General features: G+C 44.3%; 1 protein-coding gene across 4 annotated transcripts in view; it reads left to right on the top strand.

Moving 5' to 3' along the window:
• Positions 1 to 24,884, top strand: part of ADAMTS17 (ADAM metallopeptidase with thrombospondin type 1 motif 17) — a 368,411-nt gene that overhangs the window by 58,326 nt on the left and 285,201 nt on the right. For all 4 annotated transcript variants that reach the window (XM_063653072.1, XM_063653073.1, XM_063653074.1 and 1 more), the window contains exons 4-6: positions 3,033 to 3,205; positions 21,809 to 21,892; positions 22,612 to 22,769. In XM_063653072.1, the coding sequence (XP_063509142.1) occupies positions 3,033 to 3,205; positions 21,809 to 21,892; positions 22,612 to 22,769 (415 nt within the window). The remainder of the gene's footprint in view (positions 1 to 3,032; positions 3,206 to 21,808; positions 21,893 to 22,611; positions 22,770 to 24,884) is intronic.

The raw sequence follows: 24,884 nt of genomic DNA, 5'->3' as shown, positions 1-24,884 counted from the left end.
TCATCCCTTTACCCACTGCATGCATTCCTTTGGTGAGCATTTATTTCCCACCACCTGTGTGCTAGGGAATGGGGGAAAGGAGCCAATGACAGTCATTAGTGGAAGCATATGAAAACCACAGCGCACCTGCCCCTTTACCTGTTACTCTTGGCATGTGTTAACTCAGAGTGTGTCACTCTTTACGGCACCCTGTTAGGTTAGCTCTCCAAGGCCTAGGGAGGCACAGGTCTTATCAGTTTTTCTTTGTAAACGTGAAAGACACATACCCAGTACAGGATTTTTTTTTTTTTTTTTTTTTTTTTTTCAAAGATGGAGTCTTGCTCTGTCGCCCAGGCTGGAGTGCAGTGGTGTGATCTTGGCTCACTGCAACCTCTGCTACCCAAGTTCAAGCAATTATCCTGCCTCGCTTCCTGAGTGGCGGGGATTACAGGCATGCACCACCATGCCTGGCTAATTTTTGTAATTTTAGTAGAGATGGGGGTTTCACCAGGTTGGCTAGGCTGGTCTCAAACTCCTGACCGCAAGTGATCTGCCCTCCTTGGCCTTCCAAAGTGCTGGGATTACAGACGTGAGCCACTGTACCCAGTGCAGTGCAGGATTTTGAAATGTTAAGTGTCCAGGAACAACCTGTCCCTCTGGTCTGGGAGTGATGGGCTACTTTTCTTAGAGAGCTCTCAGCTCTTACATGTTGATGCTAGCTGGCTCCTAGAGAAGTATTCCTAATGTGTCCTTTGGGCCATGCTAGGAATGCAGTTCTTTCTGTACTAGAACTTAAAAATATATGACAAGGTATGAAAACAAGTACCGAATAACCAACGTGGGGAGCATCTGCAGATGGTGACTCAAAGAAACGGGTTATCAACACTGACTTTGAGAAGGGCCGTCGCTGCCATTTGGCTCATACCTGATCGCCTGGGAGAACAAGGGTGTGCTGGTTACAACAGAGCTCCTGCTTGGGTGGCCCATCAGCTCTGCACCTTTAAAATGGAAACAAGGTGGCTTTTCACAGATTCCAGGCTGGTCAGGTCAGAGATAACCTGGCTGGTGAGTGTGGGTGTAGGTCACTAGATTTTCCACCAGCGGCCTCTTTCCTTCTGCCAATGTGCAGAGGCGGAGCCCACTAGGACCTCGATTTTGTGTTAGAATGGACGCTTTCTTCCCTTCTTCTATCACTGAGGCCCAGAAGGCTTCAGGGGAGATGGGCCTGGCTCTGAGGGAGGAGGCCCATCCTGCAGGGCTGAGAAGACTTCATTTTGCAGTTTTGTGATAAATCAGATGGCATACTTTTCTCCCTCGAGGGCTTCTGTTTTATCATTTAGAGTTTAAAGGTGATGCCTGTGTTTTTCTCAGACTCAGTGATATTTCTTTAAAATACAGTAATACCTGCATATTATATAAATCTGGAAAATACAGAGGAAAATAGGAAAATGAAGATCACACATTGCTATTCATATTTTGGTTCTTCCTAGGTGTTTTAGTATTTATTTTCCTTTGGGGCCTGAAGATACTTTTATGTAAGATTTTTGCAAAATCATGATCTAACTGTATATGCAGATTTATATCGGCTTCTGTCTAGATCTCTAAGTCATCTTCATGGTATGACTTTAATGGCTGTATACCTTTTTACTGTTGTTGGCTTTATCTGTAGTTGTATATTTCTATTTTTTGCCACTTTTTTGTGATTGTAATTGTGTTGTATAGCCATTTTTGTTTGTAAATTACGACCCATATCTCAGGTTACTTCATAATACAGTAGTTACCTCTTATCTGTGGTTTCACTTTCCATAGTTTTATTTATTCACGGTCAACCTGGGATCAAAAATAGGTGAGTACAGTACAATAAGAGATTTTGAGGGAGAGACCTCATTCACATAACTTTTAGTACAGTATATTGTTATAATTCCATTCGTTATTGTAAATCTCTTACTATGCCTAATTTATAAATGACACGTTATCGTAGGTATGTATGCATAGGACGTAACATAGTCTAGTAGATGTAGGGTTCGGTACTGTCTGTGGTTTCAGGGATCCGCTGGGAGTCTTGGAACATAGCCCTTATAGATAAAGAGGGTCTGTTGTATCCACTTTTGGTCCTGGAGTGATTGGGTCACTTTATGAAGCTGGTTGGTGCATATGTAGACTGTGTGTAGCAGAGATGTGTCCATATAGGCTAGTGCTGATGTGGAAATAACTATCAAATGAAAGAGCCTTCCTGTTTATATTTGGATTCTGAAAATGCATGCTGTTCATATCAACCTTTTGTGTTGGTCAGAGGTGTTTCCATGTACAAGTGTACAAAGACTATGGCAGATTTGGACCTGTAGGTGTAGGCTCTTTCATAACAGTAGCTGTTTACCAAAGTAAGATTTCACAGGGATATAGGTTATCTAAAGAATCAATGGAGAATTACTCACACATTTACTACTAATCCTTCCCTGTTGTGAGGAAAGGGAAGATTTACATTTTAGCCTTGATGTGGGTCATATGATTTTTCTTCTGATTATGTATTTTTTTAAAAAAACATAGTGTCTTTATGCCTACCAACATTTATGGCTCCTGATTCCTGAGTCCGAGAAGAGTTACTGGGATGCCAGCCCCCAGGGGAGTGTCCTGTCCCCTCTGCCCAGCTTCCGTGGTCCAGTTATCCACCTTGGGTGTGGCCTTTCAGACCCCTGCCCGCTGGGTCCAGGCCTCCTTTTCTGTGCGTACTTGGCAGCTCTCCGTGCTTCTCTGAAGGGGTGGGTTTTCTCCTCTGTTCCCCTCAGCCCCATTGGCCTCCGCAGCTGTGGTGGGAGTTGGGTGTGGGCCCCTCATCTGGCCTCATAGCTCTTACCCTTCTTTTGGGCCAGCACCACCCTATGTGAGTGAACTCGGGGCACCCACATGACGGTGGAGGTTGCTGGGTGCTGGGCCCCTCTAGGCCTGTCGAGACTGAGCACTCTCTCGGGCAGGCTTGACAGAAGGCCTGTTCACTGCATGGTTTTGGAAGTCGGTAAGCCAAGGACCGCACAAATGTTTCCATCATTTTCTAGAAAAGAAGAAGCCGAGGCGGGGCAGGCCTTCGCGGGACTGGCGGGAGCGGAGGAACGCTATCCGGCTCACCAGCGAGCACACGGTGGAGACCCTGGTGGTGGCCGACGCCGACATGGTGCAGTACCACGGGGCCGAGGCTGCCCAGAGGTTCATCCTGACCGTCATGAACATGGTGAGTCCGGAGCCGGGGTCCTGATGTGGGGGGCTCTGTTTTCTCCTTGATGAGAGATCTGGAAGCAGGTGCTGTGTCCTCATCTCCTCAAGTGAGGAAGACGCTAGGTTGGGGATACGGGAACATAGCCTGGTGATTCTGGGCATTGAGGAGGGCAAGTAACTGGGGGACATCCTGATGGAAGAGCACCTGCCCTCGGCTCCACACTGATGTAGTGTTGAAGTGCCCAGATCTGCTCAGTGATGGGGCCACTCGTTACCAGAAGGCTTCCCAAAAGCATAAGACCCACTCCAAGCGGCAGAGTCCTGTGAATCCCAGACCCTGCTCCAAGGAGTCCATAGTCTAGCGGGAGGAACAAATTCCAACCTCTATGGAAAAAAGAGCTTACTGTGTGGCGAGAAGTGGGGAGAGAGGTTGCCTAGTTGAGGGAACCAAGGAAGGAGTCAGGATGCCCACGTCTGTCTATGTCCGATTTGTCAAATGGGGATGGAGGGAAACCTTTAGATGGGGATGGGTGGGTGGTGAGGCTGTACTCCTCAAATGTTAGACACTGAAGGACCTTCACGGGCATCCTAGCTTTACCCATCCATTCATTTTCCCAGGTGTTTTTAAGGACCAAGTCATTTGACAGGGCAGGAACGGGGAGCCGTAAGGGTGTGGAAGATGTGGACAGGGCCTGGTGAGGGAGGGAGGGCCAGGCATCTTGAGGAGCACAGGCTCCACCCTGAGAAGTGGGACCACTGAAGGGAAGGGGAGCAATGTGCCGAGGTTGATGTTAGGAAGAACAGCCCAGCAGCTGCGTGCAGGGTGGATTGGAATGGGAAGCAGTGTCGTGAAGCATTGTGGGTGGAGCGAGTGTGGGAGAGGTTGGAGTGGGAATGGAGGAGGGGCTGGGGTAAGAGGGAGGAGCTGCAGGAATTGGTGACTGGCAGGATGTGGAGGTTGGAGAGGCAGGAAGAGGAGGCAAGAGAAATCCAGGCTACTACACCCAGGCTTCAAGCTGGGCCTCTGGGTGGGTGGTGGAGCCATTGTCTGAGAAAAGGAGGAGCAATGAATATGGGGCCACAGCAAAGAGTTTCCATTCTGGACAAGCTGAATTCAAGGTGGGAAATCAGGACAGAGGTCTTGGTGGGAAAGAGGGACCTGGACTTTTCAGCCTACAGCAGCAGCTGAAGTAGGGGAGTGAGCAGCACTGCCTGGCTGAAATGTATCAGCGAGTAGAGAAGCTGTCAAAAGACAGCCCATGGAGCACCAGCCCTTGGGGGGATGGGGCAACAACCTGGGAGGAGATTGTCCTGAAGAAGGGGTGACAGGTGCAGGAGGAGACTGGTTAACAATGCCAGATGGAATGGCATTAGGGAGTGTTGTCTGTAGATGCTTGATGAGGACAAACTGAAAAGTGAATGGGAAATGAGAAGTAGAAACAGCTACAGCTCAGCTGTAGAAACAGCCAAGTTGCTGATCTTGGCTAAAGGAGAGGAGAGAGAAGCCTAGTCAGGTGGAATCTGGGTCAAGGGGAACTTTGTAGAGGGAAAGGGGTACGAAGGTTCAGAGTGTGAGGTTTAGCGTCAGGCCTGGGCCAGACTCCTGCCCAGCCACTCATAACAGAAGAACCTCTCTCAGCCTGCTTCTTATCAGCAGGTCAGGGATTTAGCTCTGGCCACAGTGAGTGCACGGTGCCTGGCCACAAATGGTCAGGCCGCTTATGGAAGGGAGTGACACGAGAGGACAGGGCAAGGTTAAACGAAATGGGTGCAGTGGGGAATGACCCAGGGCCTGAGTTTTCAGTGGGGACACAGCAGCCGTGGGTTCTGTTGTGGGGTAGGGAGATGACATGCCTATTCCCAGAATCTGCAGGGCCTTTGGGCCAGCTGCAGCCAAGGTCTTGAGGTCTAGGGAAGGTGCAGAGCCTGGGCTGGCCCAGGCCACAGGCGCCTTTGTTTGCTTGGTGTGATGAGCGCTGGAGCTCAGGGGTAAGTGCCGGGGAGGAAGCTGGCTCTGACATGAAGCCCAAGAGAGGGGCTCAGAGTGCTGGGAGGATAGCAGAGGGTGGTGGTCCTCATGGCTGGACAGGGTCTGCAGGTGGCTCTTTGACCATGTGTGGATGTTATGTTGCTGGGACCTCCGGTGTTTTAGAGGTGGATTGGGCGGGGCTGTGGCTGGGCAAGGACACAAAGCTGGATGAACCCCCAATGCACCATTCCCGCTGGGATCTCAGCTCTGGTAGCTGTGTAGCTGGGGCTGTGGTGGCTGGGAGGCCTGGTGGCATGTGGTGGCCTGGACAAAGGATACGAGGACTGATTCTCCCCTTGTGGGGATGGGATCCCACAGCTTGTTTCCCAGAGGCTGAAGGAGGCCCAAGAGCAGGGAGGCTCAGGGACATTGCCAGGGTCACACAGGAAGTCACTGGCAGAGCTATGACCATCATGTCAAGCCTTTCCCCTAACCAGCCACAGGGAAATCAATGTTGAGGACCCCAATCCTGGGCCCACTGGGTGTGGGGACCCCCACGGCAATCCTGCTTGTTAGGAGGACAAATCTCTGGTACTTTGTCTTCCGTTTTGTTGAAGACTTTCCAGGACTGGCTTTCGGGACATGTCTCTATCTGCAGGAAACTGCCTGTATCTCCGCCACGCCCCTCACCCCTGTTGTGCTCTGAAGGGCGGCTGCTTTGGCAGCACTCAGAGTAGAGGCCTCATGTCGAGCCGCTGGACCCACACGTTTCCTCATATGCCAAGTTCTTCTGCAAGGCACACTTGCCAAGGAGGCCCCTGGGACCTGGGCCAGGGATCTGCTTTCTGACGTGGCCTCAGTGGGCATGTGAGGGTGCCATGCTGCTCCCACCCCTCCTTCAAAGTCATCAACTCTGGAAGTTCCATTAACTTAAAAATTTTTTTTTGCAAGTTTCTTTTTCTTTTTGTTTTGTTTTGTTTTATTGTGGTAAAATGCATATGTAATACAAAATTCACTGTCTGAACCATTTTTATGTGTACCAGCTCAGTGGCCTAAAGCACATTCACCTTGTTGTGCAACCACCACCACCATCCACCTCCAGAACTTTTTCACTGTCTGCAAAATGGAAACTTCCTACCCATTAAACACTATCTTCCCCCTTTCCCTCTCCCCCAGCCCCTGCCAACCTCCATTCTACTTTCTATCTGTGTGAATCTGATGACTCTAGATACCTCATATAAGTGGAATCATGCAGTATTTATCCTCTTGTGGACAAATGGCTTATTTCAGTCAGCATACTGTCCACAAAGTTCATCCATGCTGTGGCATGTGTCAGGATGGCTTTCCTTTTTAAGGATGAGTAGTATCCCATTGCACGTACGTGCACCACCTTTTTCTTTTCCATTCATCCGTCAGTGTATGCCTGGGTTGTTTCTACCTTTTGATACTGTGACTAATGCTGCTATGAACGTGGGTGTGCAAATCTCTGTTCAAGTCCCTGCTTTCAATTCTTTTGGGCATACACCTGGAAATGGAATTGCTTAACTTTTGATGGTTCTCAGCTCTGAGAAATAGTTCAGTGTTAACTTTGGATGATACTCATTTCTGAGAAATAGTTCCGTGTTCCTCGTGTGCACAAACCCAGGTCTCCCCGGTGGCCGGTTGATGATGGGCTGCATTGCTCCAGTCTGCCCGGAGCATGCCTAAGAGGAGGGCTGGAGGGGCTTGGCTTTGCACCAGATGTTTTCATCTGCAGATTATTTTCTCTCTCTCTCTCTCTTTTTAATTATCCAGGGCACAAGTGCAAGGAATAAACATTTATTTCAACAGCTAAGGTAGTAATAAGGCAGAGCTTCGACTTTGATATTTGCTTTCGTAATTTATCATCCAGGCAGGGGTGGCTGTTTGATCCCAGGCAGGGAGTGGGAAGGGAATGGGGTTGGTACATGGAGACAGGCTCTCCCACCCCGCACCCCTCATGGGCCGTAAAGACTGAAGGGCTCTGTTTTTTGCCTTTGATGAAACACCCTTCACCCCTCTTCAGCTGCTTGTACTAAGACTCTGGTGGCTCAAAAGCCTGGGGCTGAGGGCAGACCCGGGGCTAACACGCGAAGTTTGGATTGAGATGTTTCCTGAGGAGGCCTGCCTAATAAGGGTGATTCTGCTGTGAGAAGGGCTGGGTGCGATGACTCTGAGCCCTTCTGTCATCTATACTTGGGGTTTCCGGGGCCTTTTCATCCAAGCCAGAAGGCGAATGGAAGCAGAGTCGTCAGCCCCCTCGCACGGGTGGGCTCACACCGCAGCAGCCCTTTCTTGCCACTCTATCCCTGGACCACCATTCAGTAAATTGAAAAACAAGTTCCATTCAGAGATGACACCTTGTTTAAACAAGACCAGCTCCACCAGCACCCCCTTTCTCAATCCCTCAAATCCTAGTTGAGGAAATCCGAAGAGTTCTGTCCTGCGTGTGGCTGTTTTAGAAAAGGGCTTTCTGTTAGCAAGTGAGATAACCTTTAAGCCGGGAGGAAGGGAAAGGATTGTGGCTGGGCTGTCATTAGACAAGCCCCCTGGAACAGAGAGCAGAATGTGATGCCAGCAAGCCCATCTGTTTCCCTCCAGAGTATGTTTTCTGTGGGGCTGTGGGATGGGAGTGGCCCTGTCTCCTTAACCCCTCCAGATTTGGAAGGAAACCTGCTGGAGTTGGTTGCCACCTTCATTCCAACACATTTATCTCCAAGTTGTGGGAAATAGCATGATTCGTGCTGATGGCCAGGCACCCACTCCCTCCCACCCTCCCACTAGGCACCCACTCCCTCCCTCCTACCCTCCCACCAGGCACCCACTCCCTCCCACCCTCCCACTTAGGTCTCTGTGGTCAGAGGCCTGGCTTGCCCGTGTGTGCTGACCTGCCTGCCAAGGCATAACCCAGACAGTACCCTGTCCCCAAGGCAGACTGGGGGCTAACAGTGCCTCAGAGAGCTGATAACATGGCCAAAGCTGGGAGAATTTGGCATCAAGTGTTTGCTCCAGGTTTCATAGCATCTCACGGTTTTGATGTATTAGATTAGCATCAGCCACTGGCCCCAAGGGAAGATGTGAATGCTTATGGTGCACCAGCTGTCCCAGATGCAAAGTGCCTCCACCTTACTGCCTTCTCACACCTGGTGCATGTCGTCATTCCCATTTTACAGAGAAGGAAATGGAGGCTTGGAGACGTGACACAGGCAGGGTGCAGAGCCTGTGAGTACACAGTAGGGCAAGGACTCCAGCCCCGGACTGAGGGACCCCATGTCACCTTGTTGAAGGTGACAGGCATGTCTGGAACCCATCCTTTCTTTGTGTCTCCACCCTGGACTGACTGCCGTTATTTCTGGCCTTGACGGCTGCTGGAGCTTCCTTGCCAGGCTTCTCACTTCCATTTTCTTCCCCCTTGAATCCTTGCTACAGAATAAGCAGCAAGATCCTCTTCCAACAGAATTGGAACTTTGTCACTAGGCAGCATCGAGCCCCTCTGTGGCTTCCCCTTGCATTGGATGGGGAAGGCCCCCAACCTCCTGCCTTTCACGTGGTCCTCCAGCCTGTGTGGCCAGGGCCCATCTGCTTTTCCATTCTTTGTGCCGTCAGCACCGACTTTCACTAGGCAGCCCGAACCTGACTTCCTGTCTTTGTCAGGAATGCTCTGCTTACATGCCTTGTGGAACGAGTTCTTCTGCCTTTCAGGACTCTGTGCAAATGTCCCCTCAGAGGGTCCCTCTTTGCTGATCCCTCTGATGAGGCCCACCCTGTTTTCCTCATCATAAAAGCCTCCTCTTTCCTGGGTAGTCCTTATCTGAATTTACAATTCCATATTTATTTGCTTTTAAAAAACCATTCTGCTGCAGAGGTTTTTAATGCCATTGAAGTTAAGCTGGTGTAAAGTCAGATTAAAGTGTTATAACTTTAATTCTAATTAAATATAATCCCCATAGTAACCCCAAAGAAAATAACTAGAGAATACACACAAAAGAAAATGAAAAGGAAATTCAAAGTTTCACTACCAAAAAAAAAAATATATATATATATATAAAAAAAAGAAATAAAATCAAATCAGCTAAACCCAAAAGAAGTCAGTAATGCAGGAAATGAGGAACCAAAGCTATTACAAGCCATATAGGAAACAAATAACAAAATGCAAAAGTAAGTCCCTCCTTATCGGTAATTACTTGAAGTGTAAATTAATTAAACTTCAATCAAAGACAGAAATTGATGGCAGAATGAATTTGTTTTTTAAATCGTAGATCCAACTATATGCAGTCTATAAGAGACTTACTGTAGATCAGACACAGGGGTTGAAAGTGAAAGGATAGAAAAAGAAATTCCATGCTAATTGTAACCAAAAGAGAGCAGGAGTAGCTATACTAACATCAGACAACAGACACTTTAAATCAAAAAGCTTACAACAGGCAAAGGGGATGTTATATATTAATAAAAGTTCCAATATATAAGAAGATATAACAGTTATAAATATTTACACATCTGATAACAGATCATCAAAATATATGAAATAAAATTGATAGAGCTGAGAGAAATACACAGTTGTACAATAATAGTTGGAGATTTCAATCCCCACTCTCATTAGTAGATAGAGCAACCAGACAGAAGAAAAGAAAATAGAAGACTTAACACAATAAGTCAACTGGATCTAGCAGACATACACAGAACACTCTACCCAACAACAATGGAAGACTTTTCTTTCCTCAAGGGAACACAGGACATTCTGCAGGATAGACCATGTGTTAGGTCACAAATTAAGTCTCAACAGATTGAAAAGACTGATATTATACAAAGTACCATCACTGACAACAATGGGGTGAAGTTAGAAATCAGTAACAGAAGGAAAACTGGAAAATTCACAAATTCGTAGAAATTAAACCACCTACTATTAAATAACCAAAGAGTCAAAGAAGAAATCACAAGTGACATTAGAAAATACTTAGAGATAAATGAAAACAAAAACACATGTCAAAACTTATGGGACAAGGACAAAGCACTGCTTAGGGGGAAATGTATAGCATGTATAGTGGTAAACACTTAAAAAGAAAAATCTCAAACAATCTGACTTTACAACTTAAGGAACTAGAGGAAGAACAAGCTATTTATTCCTTCTGCTAGCTTTGAATTTAGCTTTGGATTGCTGTGGATTAAAGCAGAGAGAAAAGGACAGAAAAACAATAGAGCCAATGAAACCAAGAGTTAGTTCTTTGAAAAGATTAAGAAAATTGACAAACCTTAGCTAGATCGACTGATAAAAAAGTCTCAAATTACTAATAACAGAAATGAAAACAGGGACATTACTACCCATTCTACAGAAACAAAAAGGATTATAAGAGAGTACTATGGACCATTGCATGTTAACAAATGGATAACCTAGATAAAGTGGACAAATTCCTAGATGCACAAAATCTACCAACACTTAATCACAAAGAAATAGAAAATTTGAAGAGGGTCATAATTAGTAAGGTAATTGAATCAGTAATCAAAAACCTCCTAATAAAGAATAGCCCTGTACATTATGACTTCATTGGTAAACTATACCAAACATTTAAAGGGGAGCTAACACTAGTCCTCCTCAAATTCTTCCAAAAAAGCTGAAGAGGAGAGAATACTTCCTAACTCATTCTGTGAGACTGGCATTCCCTGATAACAAAGCCAAAGAAAAGAAACAAAACTACAGTCCCTTATAAATAAGAAAACAATAGTTCAAATATTCATTGTTGTAAAAGTCCTCAATAAAATGCTATGAAACCAAATTCAATAGCATATTAAAATGATTATACATCATGATCAAGTGGGCTTTATTCCTGGAATGCAAGGATGGCTCAACATAGGCAAATCAATAAAAAAAGTGATATACTCGATTAACAAAATGAAAGGAAAAAAATGATCATCCCAATTTATACAGGAAAAGAATTTGATAAAATTCAGCCTTTCATAATAAAAGCACTCAATAGACTAGGAATAGAAGGAAACTACCTCAACATTATAAAGATCATATATGAAAAACTCGCAGGTAATATTACACTCAGTGGTAAAAGACTGAAAGCTTTTTCTCTAAAATCTGAAACAAGGCAAGAGTGCCTGCTTTTGCTACTTCTGTTCAACATAATACTGGAAGTTCTAGCTAGAGCAGTTAGGCAAGAAAAAGAAATTGAAGGCATCCAAATAAGAAAAGAAGTAGTAAAATGATCTCTGTTCACAGATGACATATTTGTTACATGTAGAAAACCCTAAATCTTACACACACACAGAGAGAGACAGAGAGAATGCTAATAAATTCTCTGCAAAGTAGCCACGTACTAAACCAACCACAAAAATCAGCTGCATTTCTATATGCTAACAGTAATCTGAAAAGGAAATTAAGAAAACAGTTCTGTCTTCAGCAGCATCAAAAAGAATGAAATACTTAGGAATTAACTAAATAAGGGATAGAGTTTTACAGGGAAAGCTGTAAAACATCAATGGAGGAAATTAAAGACATAAATGGACAGCCGTCGCGTTCATGGAGTAGAAGACTTCTTGTTAGGACATCAGTGCCACCCAAAGCAGTTTACAGATTCAATGCAATTTCTATCAAAATCCCAATGACTTTTTTGCAGAGATAGAGAAATCCATTCTAAAATTCATATGAAATCTCAAAGGACATTGAATAACCAAAACCATCTTGAACAAAAGAACACAGTAAGACTCACACTTCCTCATTTCAAAATTTACTCAAAAGCTATAATAATCAAAACACTTTACTGACGTAAAGACAAACCCAAAGATCAGTAAAATGAAGTAGAGCTCAGCAATTAACACTTATATATATGGTCAAATAATTTTTGATAAGGATGCCAAGACCTTCAATAGAGAAGTGACAGTCTTTTCAAGAATTGGTGCTGGGAAGGCTGGATATCTACGAAGTTAGATCATTATCTAACATACACAAAAATTAACTCAAAATGGATCAAAGTCCTAAACAGAAGAGGTAAAACCCTTAGAAGAAAAAACAGGGGAAAAGTTTTGTGAGATTTGATTTGGCAGTGATTTCTTGGATGCATCACCAAAAGCACAGGCAGCAAAAGGAAAAATAGACACATTGGAATTCATCAAAATTAAAAAAGAAATAAGTTCTAGTGTTTGATAGTACAGTAGGGTGACTATAGTTAACAATAATTGATTATATATTCCAAAATAGCTAGCAGAGAAGAATTGGAATGTTTCCAACACAAAGAAAAATGTTTGAGGTGATAGATAACCCAATTACCTGAATTTGATCATTACATATTGTATACATGTATCAAACTATTGGGTGTACCCTCAAAATATATACAACCATCATATATCAATAAAACAAAGTATCCTTTTTAAAATAAATTAAATTTAATCTGAAAAATGGCAAAAAAAATAAAAATAAAAATAAAAATAAAAACTCTTGTGCTTCAAAGGATACTATCAACAAAGTAAAATGGCAACCCACGGAATAGGAGGAAATATTTGCAAATCAAATATTTTATAATATCCAGAATATATAGAAAGCTTCTAAAACCCAGGAAGGAAAAAAAAAGCAATTCAATTTAAAAAATGGGAAAGGACTTAAGTAGACATTTTTACAAAGAAGATGTACAAATGGCCAATAAGTACATGGAAAGATACTTAGCATCAATCATCAGGGAAATGGAAATTAAAACTATAATAAAGTACCATTTCACATCCATTCCCATGGCTATTATAAAACAAAACAAAAATAAAACACCAAAGCAAAACAGAAGAGGTGTTGACAATGATGCGGAAAAATGGGAAATTTTATACATTATTAGTGAGAATATATAGAAAACGGTATGATTCCTCAATGAAACAGAATTACCATATGATCCAGCAATTTCACTTTTGAGTAAACACCCAAAAATGTTTACCCCAAAGCAGGGACAAGAACAGATATTTATACACCAATGTTCATAGCAGGATTATTCACCATAACTAAATGGTGGAAGCAACCCAAAGTGTCCACAGATGGATGAGTAGGTAAATAAATATATAGTATATAGGTATAATGGAATATTATTCAGCCGTAAAAAGGAAAACAATTCTGACACATGCTATACCGTAGATGAGCCCTGAAGACATTATGCTACATGAAATAAGCCACTCACCAAAGAACAAATACTGTGATTCCACTTACGTAGGGTAGTGAATTCACAAAGACAGAAAGTAGGATAGCGCTTGCCAGATGGCTGAGGGGGAGGAGAGAATGGAGAGTTGTCTAATGGGTACAGAGTTTCAGCTTTACAAGATGAAGAAAATTTTGGGGATAGGTAGTAGTGATAGTGTGTAACAGTGTGAATATATTTAGTGCCACTTAATTGTAAGCTTAAAAATGTTTAAAATGGTAAAATTTTATGTTATGCATATTTTACCACAGTTTTTAAAAACATCCTACATATCACCTGCTTTTGCAGTATCCATAAGCTCATCAAGGTAGGACTATGTCTACACCATCAACATTTTCTCAGTGCCTGGTATGCATGCAGGAGATGATCCAGAAATATTTGTGTAGTCAGTGAATGCATAAATGAATGACTGATGCCATATACCAGTGTCCTTTGCTAAGGATTCAGTGCTGAAGTCACAGAAACAAACACTGGCTTTACTTTTTTAACTCCTTGGCAAATTTGCTTCTGGAGGGCCTTTTGTATTCTAAGCACATCCCACGGATATGGTGTATTAAACTCTGTTTGAAAGTGTTAATGCATAACTATAATAATATATTTACCCTTCCTACACAGCCCCTGAGGTAGGCTACTGAACTGTGGGCCATCTCCTCTAGGTCTTGTCTTTTACCGAGGGTGGTACAAGATGGAGAAGATAAAACAAGCATGGTTAAAAAGAAAAACTGCACCAAGAAAGAATGTCTGGCGGCTACAAATGGCTTCTCATCCACACCCTGTTGAAAAAATGGCTCCAGAGTCACAGAAGAAATGGCTGCAGTCAGAGCAGATCCACCTTGGCCATTTTTAAGGGCTTATGAAGCCTGGAAGAGGTCCCAGAGAAAACTGGCATCATGCAAAGTGGTCTCATTTTTGAACAAGGAAGAAAGGAGTCTTGTAAACCCTAGAGCAATGCATTTGGTGCTTCTTGTATTGGTTGGGGATTTTGATTACAAGCAACAGGTGCTGGATCTGGGCTGGCTGAAGTAGAAAAGGAATCCCAGTTTTGGAGTTATAGAGGGAGGCATCCAGAATCAAAATGAGGACTGAGTCTCCAAGCTCAGAGTTTGGGGAAAGTTTGGAGGGAACTTGGGAGGCCAGGAAGCAGGAGAGATGAAGGCTAAGGTCAGGTGAGGAGTGAGGGCTGGTCATGCAGGCTTGACCTCTCAGGCTGGATTCCTGCTGCTGCTTCTCTGTCCTGAGAACATCTCCTGACTGCCTACTGTCCCTCCTCCAGGAATCAGAGCCTGGAAGGGAATCCAGGGAACAGGACTGCTCTGGGACTGCTAGGGCAGGCAGAGTGAGTTTCCATCCACTGAGGTTTCAATGGTGGGAAGAGGATCCTTGCCATTCTCTAGAGCTCACCTCCTGGGAGCAGTTTTCCTCAATGAATACAGCAAGAGATGCTGTTTGGCCCCTAAAAAGTAAAAACTAAAAATCAATCAATCAAAATCCCAGCAATGTGTCTGGTTACCACAAAGGCTAGAGTATAAAAGAAGCCTACTCATATGACATATGACCCAACACCTCTACTCCTGGGTACATAAATAAATGAATTGATAGTTTCTTTTGCTGCACAGACGCTCTTTAGTTTAATAGATCTCACTTGTCAATTTTTGTTTTTGCCACAATTGCTTTTAGGACTTAGTCATGAATTCTTTACCAAGGCTGCTGTCCAGAAAGGTATTTCCTATGTTTTCTTCTAAGGTTTTTATAGTTTGAGGACTCGCATTTGATCTTTAATCCATCTTGAGTTAATTTTTGTATATGGTGAAAAATAGGGGTCCAGTTTCATTCTTCTGCATATAGCTAGCTAGCTATCCCAGTACCATTTATTGAGTGGAGAGTCTTTTCCCTATTGCTTATTTTTGTCAACTTTGTCAAAGATTAGATGGTTGTAGGTATGTGGCATTGTTTCTGGGTTCCTATTTCTGTTCCATTGGTCTGTGTGTCTTGTTTTTGTATAAGTGCCATGTTTTTTGGTTACTGTAACCTTCTAGTATAGTTTGAAGTCAGATAATGTGATGCTTCTGGCTTTATTATTTTTGCTTAGGATTGCTTTGGCTGTTCTGCCCCTTTTTTGGTTCTATATGGAATTTAGAATAGTTTTTTTCTAATTCTGTGAAAATGATGTTGGTAGTTTAATAAGAATACAAGCTACAGGATGGGAGAAAATATTTGCAAACTATCTGACAAAGGTCTAACATCCAGAATCTATAAGGAATTTAAACAGTGCAAAAGCAACCCCGTTAAAAAGTGTGCAAAAAACATGAACTGACACTTCTCAAAAGAAGACATACACACGGCCAACAAACATATGAAAAGATTCTCCACATCAGCAATCATCAGAGCAATGCAAGTCAATACCACAAGACACCATCTCAACACCAGTGAGAATGGTCATTATTAAACAGTCAGAAAAATAACAGATGCTGGCAAGGTGCAGAGAAAAATGCTCGTACGCTGTTGGTGGGAAGGTAAATTAGTTCAGTCACTGTGCAGAGCAGTTTGGAGATTTCTCAGAGAACTCAAGACAGAACTACCATTTGACCCAGCAGTCCCATTACTGAGTATACACCCAAAGGCATATAAATCATTCTACCATATACTATTCACAATAGCAAAGACATGGAATCAACCTAGATGCCCATCAGTGGTAAACTAGATAAAAGAAAATGTGGTACATGTACACTGTAGAATACGACACAGCCATAAGAAAGAACAACTCACGTCCTTTGCAGCAACGTGGATACAGCTAAAGGCCATTATCCTAAGTGAATCAATGCGGGATCAGAAAACCAAATGCTGCATATTCTCACTCATAAGTGGGAGCTAAACACTGGGTACATGTGGATGGCAACAATAAAATAGTTAGAAAAATGGATAAGATATGGTATTTGATAGCACAACAGGGTGACTATAGTCAATAATTGTACATTTTTAAATAACTAAAAGTGTATATGGATTGTCTGTAATACAAAGGATAAATGCTTTAAGGTGATGGGTATTCTGTTTACCCTGATGGGATAATTATGCATTGTATGCCTGTATCAAAATATTTCATGTACCCCATAAACGTATACGCCTACTATGAACCCGCAAAAATTAGAAATAAAATTTTTTAAAAGGTGGCAGCAGACACTGGGGACTACTAGAGAAGGGAGACAGGGAAGGGGGCAAGGGCTGAGGAACTACCTGTGGGTACTATGCTCAGTACCTGGGTGATGGGGTGATTCGTACCCCAAACTTCAGCATCAGACAATATACTCATGTAACCAACCTGCACACATACCCCTTGATCTAAAGTAAATGTTGACATTATAAATATCTATTCATTTAGACCTATCATGAAAATAAAAAAAGAAATGAATTAAAAGCAGAGCCTGGAAGAGATATCTGTACACCCGTGTTCACAGCAGCATCATTCACAATGGCCGAAAGATGGCAAAAACAGCCAAGGTGTCCACTGGCAGATGGGCAGATAAACAAAACGCAGAGTGCCCATACAGTGGAATATTATCCAGCCTTAAAAAGGAAGGAAATTCCCACACGTGCCGCAACATGGATGAACTTTGAGGACATAAGCCAGTCACAAAACTACAAGTGCTAAATGACTCTGCTTACATGAGGTGACTGCAGTGTTCAAGTCATAGGAACAAAGTACAATGGGGATTGGGTCGGGGGCAGGGGGAGTTAGTGTTTCCTGAGTATAGAGCTTCAGTATTGGAGGATGAAAAGAGTTCTGGAGGTTAATTGTACAATAACGTGAATGTAATTAACACTACAGTTAAGTACGTGGTCGTACACTTAAAAATGGTTGAGATGGTAAATGTTAGGTTCTATTTGTTTCACCAGAAATATAAAAACAATTGACTGATTCTACTCAGATTTATTTATTGGATACTTAGTGTGTGCTAGGGACCCTTGTGTCCTCTTCTGGGATAGAGTAGGGACCACTGGAGGTCTCATCCTCACAGAGCTCATGTAGTAGGAATGACAGGCAGCATTCAACATGCAAATCAGTGAGAAGGAAGACCAGAGCATGGTAAGTGCCCTGCAGAGAACCAGGTGACAGCAGTGACAGATATCAGGGCCATCTCTCTGAGAGGAGTGAGGTGGCCTTAGAGGGGAAGGTGTTAAGCCAACATAAGCAACCAGCCAGTGGTGGTCAGGCTGGCATTGGAGAAGCACAGAAATCTCTGGTTGCTCGTGGTGATGGGGAGGGTGGTGGGGTACAGTGACAAGCGGGCAGGCCGACCTTGCAGGTGAGGAGACCAGGCTGTGGAGAGCAGCTTCATTCCAGGCAGTGGGAAGCTGCTGCATGGGCTTAAGCAGAAGAGGGATGTGCTCCGGTTAGTGTTTTAAAATATGCTTCTGCCTGCCTCTTACCTGGGGGAATGGAGTTTGGCTCCTGGCTCTGTGTCCCTGGCAAACCACTCACCTGTGCAGGTACATGTGGAGGGTGAAGCCTCCATCGGGTCGGGCGCCCGAGCTGACCCAAGCTGCAGCACAGTGCTCTGGCCCCACAGTTGTGGGTTTTCCAGATGTGCTGTGCTGGTTTTCTGTGTACATCATGTGATTCTTCTTTGGTTGGGGTGGCGGTGACACAGGAGCAGGAATATTTTAAAGAACAAATTGCAGACGGAAGCAGGTGGTGCTGATACCAGAAACCGTGGGTGTGGGCAGCCAAGCTGGAAAATGGGGCAGCTTGACAGAGCTTTGGTTGTTCTTAGATTCCTTAACGACCACGGAGTGGAATGAAAAACCTGAGCTATTCCAGGCAAGTTCTGTTTGGAGGGAAAATGACATCAATTTTACTCAATCACCATGTGAAAGAGACAAGCCTTTCTCTGGTGACCAGCAAGACTAGCATAGTGCTAGAGCACCGGCTGGTTCCCACACTCCGGTGGGTGTGGAGGCCCTGGAGCAGGGTGTGGAAGGAGCACTGTTCAACACAGATGGCCTGCCCACCCCCAGGGTCTCTGATTCAGTGGGGGCTGGGGTGGACTCCAGAATGTGCATTTCCAACAAGTGCCCAGGTAATGTTGGTGCTGCTGCTTTGGGGAACCCACTCAGACACTGTGCTACAGAGCATAGCTTTCTCCTGTTTGGGGGTCTTAATAGCAGTGTATGCAACCTGAGAGTGTCACCCACAGGTCCCCGTGTGGCTCTGGGGGGAGGCCTTGGGTCATACAGGTAGGTGGTGCCCTTGTGAAGCCCAGCGTGGCGTGGAGAGCAGCTCCTCTCCTTGTGCCTCCAAGCATGGCTCCTTCTCTGGTCCCTGTCTACCCCTCCCTTACTGTGTCCCCACATTGCCTAGTCAGAGAAGCCATAGTGTGCTGCAGGCGGCAGGTCCACCCTGCTAGGCCCCTAGGCTGCCAAGGAAATGTGACAAATGCAGCCAGGGCTGAACACTTGCTGGGACGCAGCCAGAACTGGACGCCGGAGACAGAATTTCCAGATGCTTGGCTGCGCTGTTCCCTCCCCAACCAGGTGTCTCCCTAAACATCATATAGCCATTGCCTCCAAGACTTCTCCTGAGCATGAGTTTCCATGGGAAAAAAAAGAAGATGAGCCTTTGTTACATGTCTTTGAGGCTTGTACCTTGTGTTTTGTGGCTGTCATCGGATTTTCATCTGGCTCGCCTGGCTTGGCACAGGACCTCAATTGATTCTGAATGTGCGCCTTGCCCTGTGCTCTGAGCTTTGTCAGAGCCTGTGGTCAGCACCTGGCAGGTGACAAAGTGCTTGAGCTGTGCTCAGGCTTTGGTACCTGCTCTCTTGGACGTCAGTGCCCTAGTTACATGTCAAGGGGAAATGTCTTCTTACAAGGCTTGTTAGAGAACGTTATTTAGAGCATAAAGCTTTGTTTTTTTAATTCGTTAACTTTGTACTTTTAATTGTTATAAAATACACTTAACCTGAAATTTACCACCTTAGCCATTTTTAACTGTGTGTTTCAGTATTCTTATGTTCACATTGTTGTGCGATCAATCTCTACAGCTTTTTTATCTTGAAAAACTGAAGCTCTGTACCCATTAAACACCTTCCCATTTTTGCCTCCCCCTAGCCCCTGGAACACGAAACTTTCCCATCCCCCTTCCATCTCTCATCTTTTTAGTGGCATTTGTTCCAAGGGAGGCGACTGAGCCTGGGGCTAATGGCCTATGGACCACATGGCTCTGAACTGTCATCAACCTGGCAAGGAGAAAATGGGTGATTTTGACAAGGGAGCTTGTTCCTACAGTTTTGTTCTTCCTGAAACTTGCACCGTTCCTTGCAGTCTTTCCTTTTGTGGCATATCAGAATATCACTGAGGATTACTTTCTCGTGTTACTTCTTTTAAATGTGTAGTATTCCTTAATGTTTCTGGTTTTGACTGGGATTGGCATGACAGGCAGTGTTTAGACTGTGTTGTGCAATCTCAGTGAACACTGTGCAACTTGAATTTTCTCCCTCATAACTTCAAGTTTTCATTCTTCCTAATTTTCATGTTTTGAACTGAAATTTTCCAGTTTAGACCCAATTCTGATGCTGAATATTTTAGGGAAAATTTGAATTACAGCCATTGGATGGTTCTCGAACTATCAAAACAGGAACAAGTTGGATGCTTCCCACTTCCTCCCCCAGGCTTGGGGATCGGTCGTGAATACATGACTTCAGAACTGGCTTGTTGATGGTCCAGTATTAAGAAAACAACAGCTAGTTGTTCTTGAGGAAAGGAGATTTTGGAAATCACAAAAGTGAGAACAGAACAACTGGATGTGTTCTATTTTTCCTTGTGTGAAAGAATATTACGTCACACAAAGATAGGGTTTTTTTTAACTGTAATGTTTTCAAAGAGTAAAATTCGAGCAGTGACACAGCTGATTCCTTTGTCATGGAGATGCTCAAACACTGCGTGCCTGGCTTCTAGCGCTTGTGGGCTGGGTGCAGCCGTGTTGAGCGGCTCCACTTGGCCTGAGTTGACCCTGGTGATGCTGTCTACCGTGCTCATCGCTTGCTGCTGCTGCTGATGTATTGATAACGTGAACACAGCACCTGCTGGAGAAAGTTTTAATGTTCCTGCTGGAAAATTCTCCCTCCCGGGTTATGTCTATAGGTAAAAACCAAGTAGAATATTTAAAAGATTCTCATTCTTGTTCCCTCCAACCTTCCAACTGCCACTACCTTTACTATGCTCTCTGCGTACCTCTCGCAATCCTGCTTTCTCCGTGTTATGGCAAAGGAACTCGGCAGAGTCATGACCTGAGGCTCGTCAGCTGCAGTGGACTTTTTCCATCCATGTCAACTTTGACTCCTTCGCCTTATTCCAGGTTCCCCTTCTCTTCCTCTTGAATCACTTTCCTGTGACTGCTTGCTGTTGAGGTCCTTACAATTAAGTTCTGCAGCAAGACATGCAAAATTGAGAAAGATAGGTCCTTTTCTGTTATTGCAGTTTATTTCAGTGACAAACTTTGGTTACAATGGGACTTGAGGGAATAAAGAAGGAATGTGGACCTTTTGGCTGGACGAGGCTGAGTTTGAATCGAGCCATTGTGACTGGCTGTGGGTCTCACGCAGGTGGCTTTACCTCGATGAACTGGTTTCCCTGTTTCCCAGCTGAGAGTGGTGGAGATACCAGCCTTGGTGGGGTGTGGCAAGGGTTAGCGATGACACAGGCTGGCATTCAGCAGCAGGCATCTGTCTCCCCCAGCCCCTTCATGAAAGTCGCCTTAAACCCCAAGCATGAAAGCCCAGAATGGAAGTTTTCAGCCTTCTGCCCCTTCTTTTTTTCAAAACCACCTTTCCTATGCGTGTTTTTTTTTTAACCAACTATTTCCAGCTTAGCTTTATATATATACATAAGCATACTGTATATGTATGTTTGCACACGTGTGTATGATTCTAGAGGTTTCTCTTATATACATTTTTCTTTTGGCAAATCCATTTTTAAGGACATTTTTGGCTTTCCTGGACAACCTTTTAAATAAAATCTGGGTTATGTTTCTCACGTATGTATTTTTTGTTCCAATAAGACTTGATGTATGGACACTGACATTTGAATTTCACATAATTATTCTTTAGTTTTTTTTTTTTAGTACTGGAAGAGTACAACGTTTATTTTTAATATTGATTTTTAAATTTTTTATGAATGGAATTTGTATTTTAGAACAATTTTAGATGTACAGAAAAATTGATCAGTTAGTACAGAGAGCTGCCATGCATAGTTTCCCCATTATGGGCCTCTCGTATTAGAATGGCATGTTTCTTGTAATTAATGCACCAATACTGATACAGTGTCATAAACTAAAGTCTACACTTTATTTCTATTTCCTTATTTTTACATAATCTCTTTTCTGTGTCCCACGTTCCCATCTAGGATACTACTGTATTTTTTAAATTTTTTATCTTTATATCTTTATTTCTTTTTTCCGTCTTGATAGGTATACAATATGTTTCAGCACCAGAGCCTGGGGATTAAAATTAACATTCAAGTGACCAAGCTTGTCCTGCTACGACAACGTCCTGTAAGTCCCGACAGGCACCTTTCAAGCATGCAGAAAATGTGGCTGGGCGGGAGCTTCCCAATTGCTGTTGAATGCCAAGCGGGGCTCCAGGGAGTTGCTAGTCTCCGTCACTCTCCGTGGCTTTGCCAGTGTGAGAGGAAAGCCGGCATCAGTACTGGAAGCATGGTGTGAGGGTGGGCTGTTGAGAATCTCAGGGAACCCTAAGCAGTGAGCCCACACACATCCCCCTCCACTCCCAGAGGGTCTCGTGTGGAGTCTCTAGGATAGGTGCAAACTTGATGGCAAGGTCTCTGGCGTTGTGGCTTCCCTTCTGAAACTACATTAGAGCTTTGACCCCAGTTTGGGTTCACAGCAGCATCATTTTCTGGTCTTTCAATGGAGCGCCTTCCCACATGCTGATGTTACCTGCGGAGTCAAGCCATGACCGTGAGACTGAGGGAGCATCGCTTGGTTTGGGATACTGTTCTGTTTGCATAAAAGAAGCTGCTTTTTTTTAAAACAGCATAGTCTTCATTTGCACCTATATATAAGGCCCTTGATGGTCTCTCTGGATCTATGCCACATACCCCCTAGCATCAGGCTTTTCTTCGAGGGCAGTGAGTCATCAAATGATGTCTCAGTGAGTGACTGCCTCCACCTTAACGTCCTTGTCATAGTCTGGATATAAACTCTGGCCTCCCAGGCGTTTGTGTCTCTAACTGTCCCCTGACTTTTTTTAGGCTAAGTTGTCCATTGGCCACCATGGTGAGCGGTCCCTGGAGAGCTTCTGTCACTGGCAGAACGAGGAGTATGGAGGAGCGCGATACCTCGGCAATAACCAGGTTCCTGGCGGGAAGGATGATCCGCCCCTGGTGGATGCTGCTGTGTTTGTGACCAGGTAAGATGGGATTTGGCCTGTAGCTGACATGCGAGAGGGAAAAGATATTTCCCTTCGGAGAAGAAATAGGCATGTTGTTAGGAATTCAGGCTTGGAAATCAGACCTTGGGCCACCTGTCTGAGCTTTGGTTTCCGCATTAGTAAGTGGGGGTTAACGGTGGTATCCACCTCTGAGGTAGGTACGATGCCTGGGCATGTAGCTGTGTCCCCCTTTGTCCCTCCTCCATTGTCACATGGTGTTTTCCCTGCGTGTGTCTCTGTCCAGACTTCCCTCTTCCTATAAAGACAACAGTCATGGGATTTGGGCTCATCTTACTCCAGTGTGACCACGTCTTACCTTGATTCTACCAGCAGTGACCCTTTTTCCACGTAGGGTCACATTCACAGGTACTGAGGGTCAGGACTTGGACCATTTCTTTTTTGGGGGATACAACTGTTGTATGTCATTGACGTCGATGTGGCTATATCATTTTTTTTTCTTATGTTTCAACCCTCTTTGAGGAACACTGATTTTTCTTTGGTTGCTTTACTTGAATAACATAAACAAAATGTGTTACATGTTCATACCAAAACTCTCCCTTTATAAAATACACAGAAATATTCCTTAGTAACTTAATCCATTAGATTAAAAATACCAGCTTTTTATTGGAGTTGCTAAGAATATGTCAACTTTGAATTTTAATGACTTTTTTTTTAATTTAAAGAAATTACTTCCCAAATTGCATGCTTGCTTTTCCAACTCTGTGAATTTGGAAGTAAAGTTGTGGAAGGGAGAACTTTATCATATCTTTAGCTTGGGGACAGTTTGTTTCTCCACAAAAAGGTTTTTTGTTTTGTTTTGTTTTGTTTTGTTTTGTTTTTGAGTTGGAGTCTCCTCTGTTGCCAGGCTCGAGTGCAGTGTGACACAATCCTGGCTCACTGCAACGTCTGTGTCCTGGGTTCAAGCGATTCTCCTGCCTCAGTCTCCTGAGTAGCTGGGATTACAGGCGTGTGCCACCACACCCGGCTAATTTTTGTATTTTTAATAGAGATGGGGTTTCACCACGTTGGCCAGGCTGGTCTGGAACCCCTGACCTCAGGTGATCTGCCCGCCTTGGCCTCCCAAAATGCTAGGATTACAGGTGTGAGCCACCATGCCTGGCCCTCCACAAAGAGTTAAATCTTACTTAACATTTGGTTTTGAGTCAAGGAAGGCTTTTGGTTGCATTTCTCAGGCCATGTACTGCAAACTCTGAGCCCCATGACGTCTCAGTCATCTGGGGAAGTTCTGTGACCCCAGCCCCAGACACCAGACAGTGCAGCTTTTGTTCCTTTAAAAAATCCCAGAATAAGCCGGGCGCAATGGCTCACGCCAGTAATCCCAGCACTTTGGGAGGCTGAGGTGGGCGGATCACCTGAGGTCAGGAGTTCGAGACCAGCTTGGCCAACATTATGAAACCCCATCTCTACTAAAAATACAAAAATTAGCTGGGTGTGGTGGTGCACACTTGTAATCCCAGCTACTTGGGAGGCTGAGGCAGGAGAATTGCTTGACTGGGGAGGCAGAGGTTACAGTGAACTGAGATCATTGCACTCCAGCCTGGGTGACAAGAGCGAAACTCTGTCAAAAAAAAAAAAAAAAAAAAAATCCTAGAATAGACACAATGCCACCACCCATTGCCACATGGATGCCTGCTCACTCCTGTGGATGGTTCGTCAATTGCCAGCCCTGAGTATGCTTTGTTACACATTTAACAGTGTGCTTTCTAGTGTGCCAATCCCTTAGGAGAACACTTGCTGCTTCTACAGGATATGATTAAATATATAATCCATATATGAGCTCTATCATAGAGTTATTGAAGAGACATTTTAGAAAAAGTCTCTTTAATAATTCTGATTGTCTGTGACGTGGCTGATATAGTAGCAGGCACCAGGGACCAAGGGACCAAGGGATGAACATGACCTGGTTCATGCTTTTGACCTGGACTTGCCCACTCCAGTGAGCACTGGGAGCCTCCAGGCACCACCTTCCCCAAGAGCAGCGGCTGCCCATACTCACTGGCCAGAGGCCGCTGTTGCTCAAGGCACTTTGCAGTGGCATTTGGGGACTGTGAGGCTTTCTGTAGAATACCCTGG

This window comes from Pongo pygmaeus, chromosome 16, assembly GCF_028885625.2.
Source record: "Pongo pygmaeus isolate AG05252 chromosome 16, NHGRI_mPonPyg2-v2.0_pri, whole genome shotgun sequence".
Classification (NCBI taxonomy): domain Eukaryota; kingdom Metazoa; phylum Chordata; class Mammalia; order Primates; family Hominidae; genus Pongo; species Pongo pygmaeus.
This window is presented reverse-complemented; position numbering and strand designations above follow the sequence as displayed.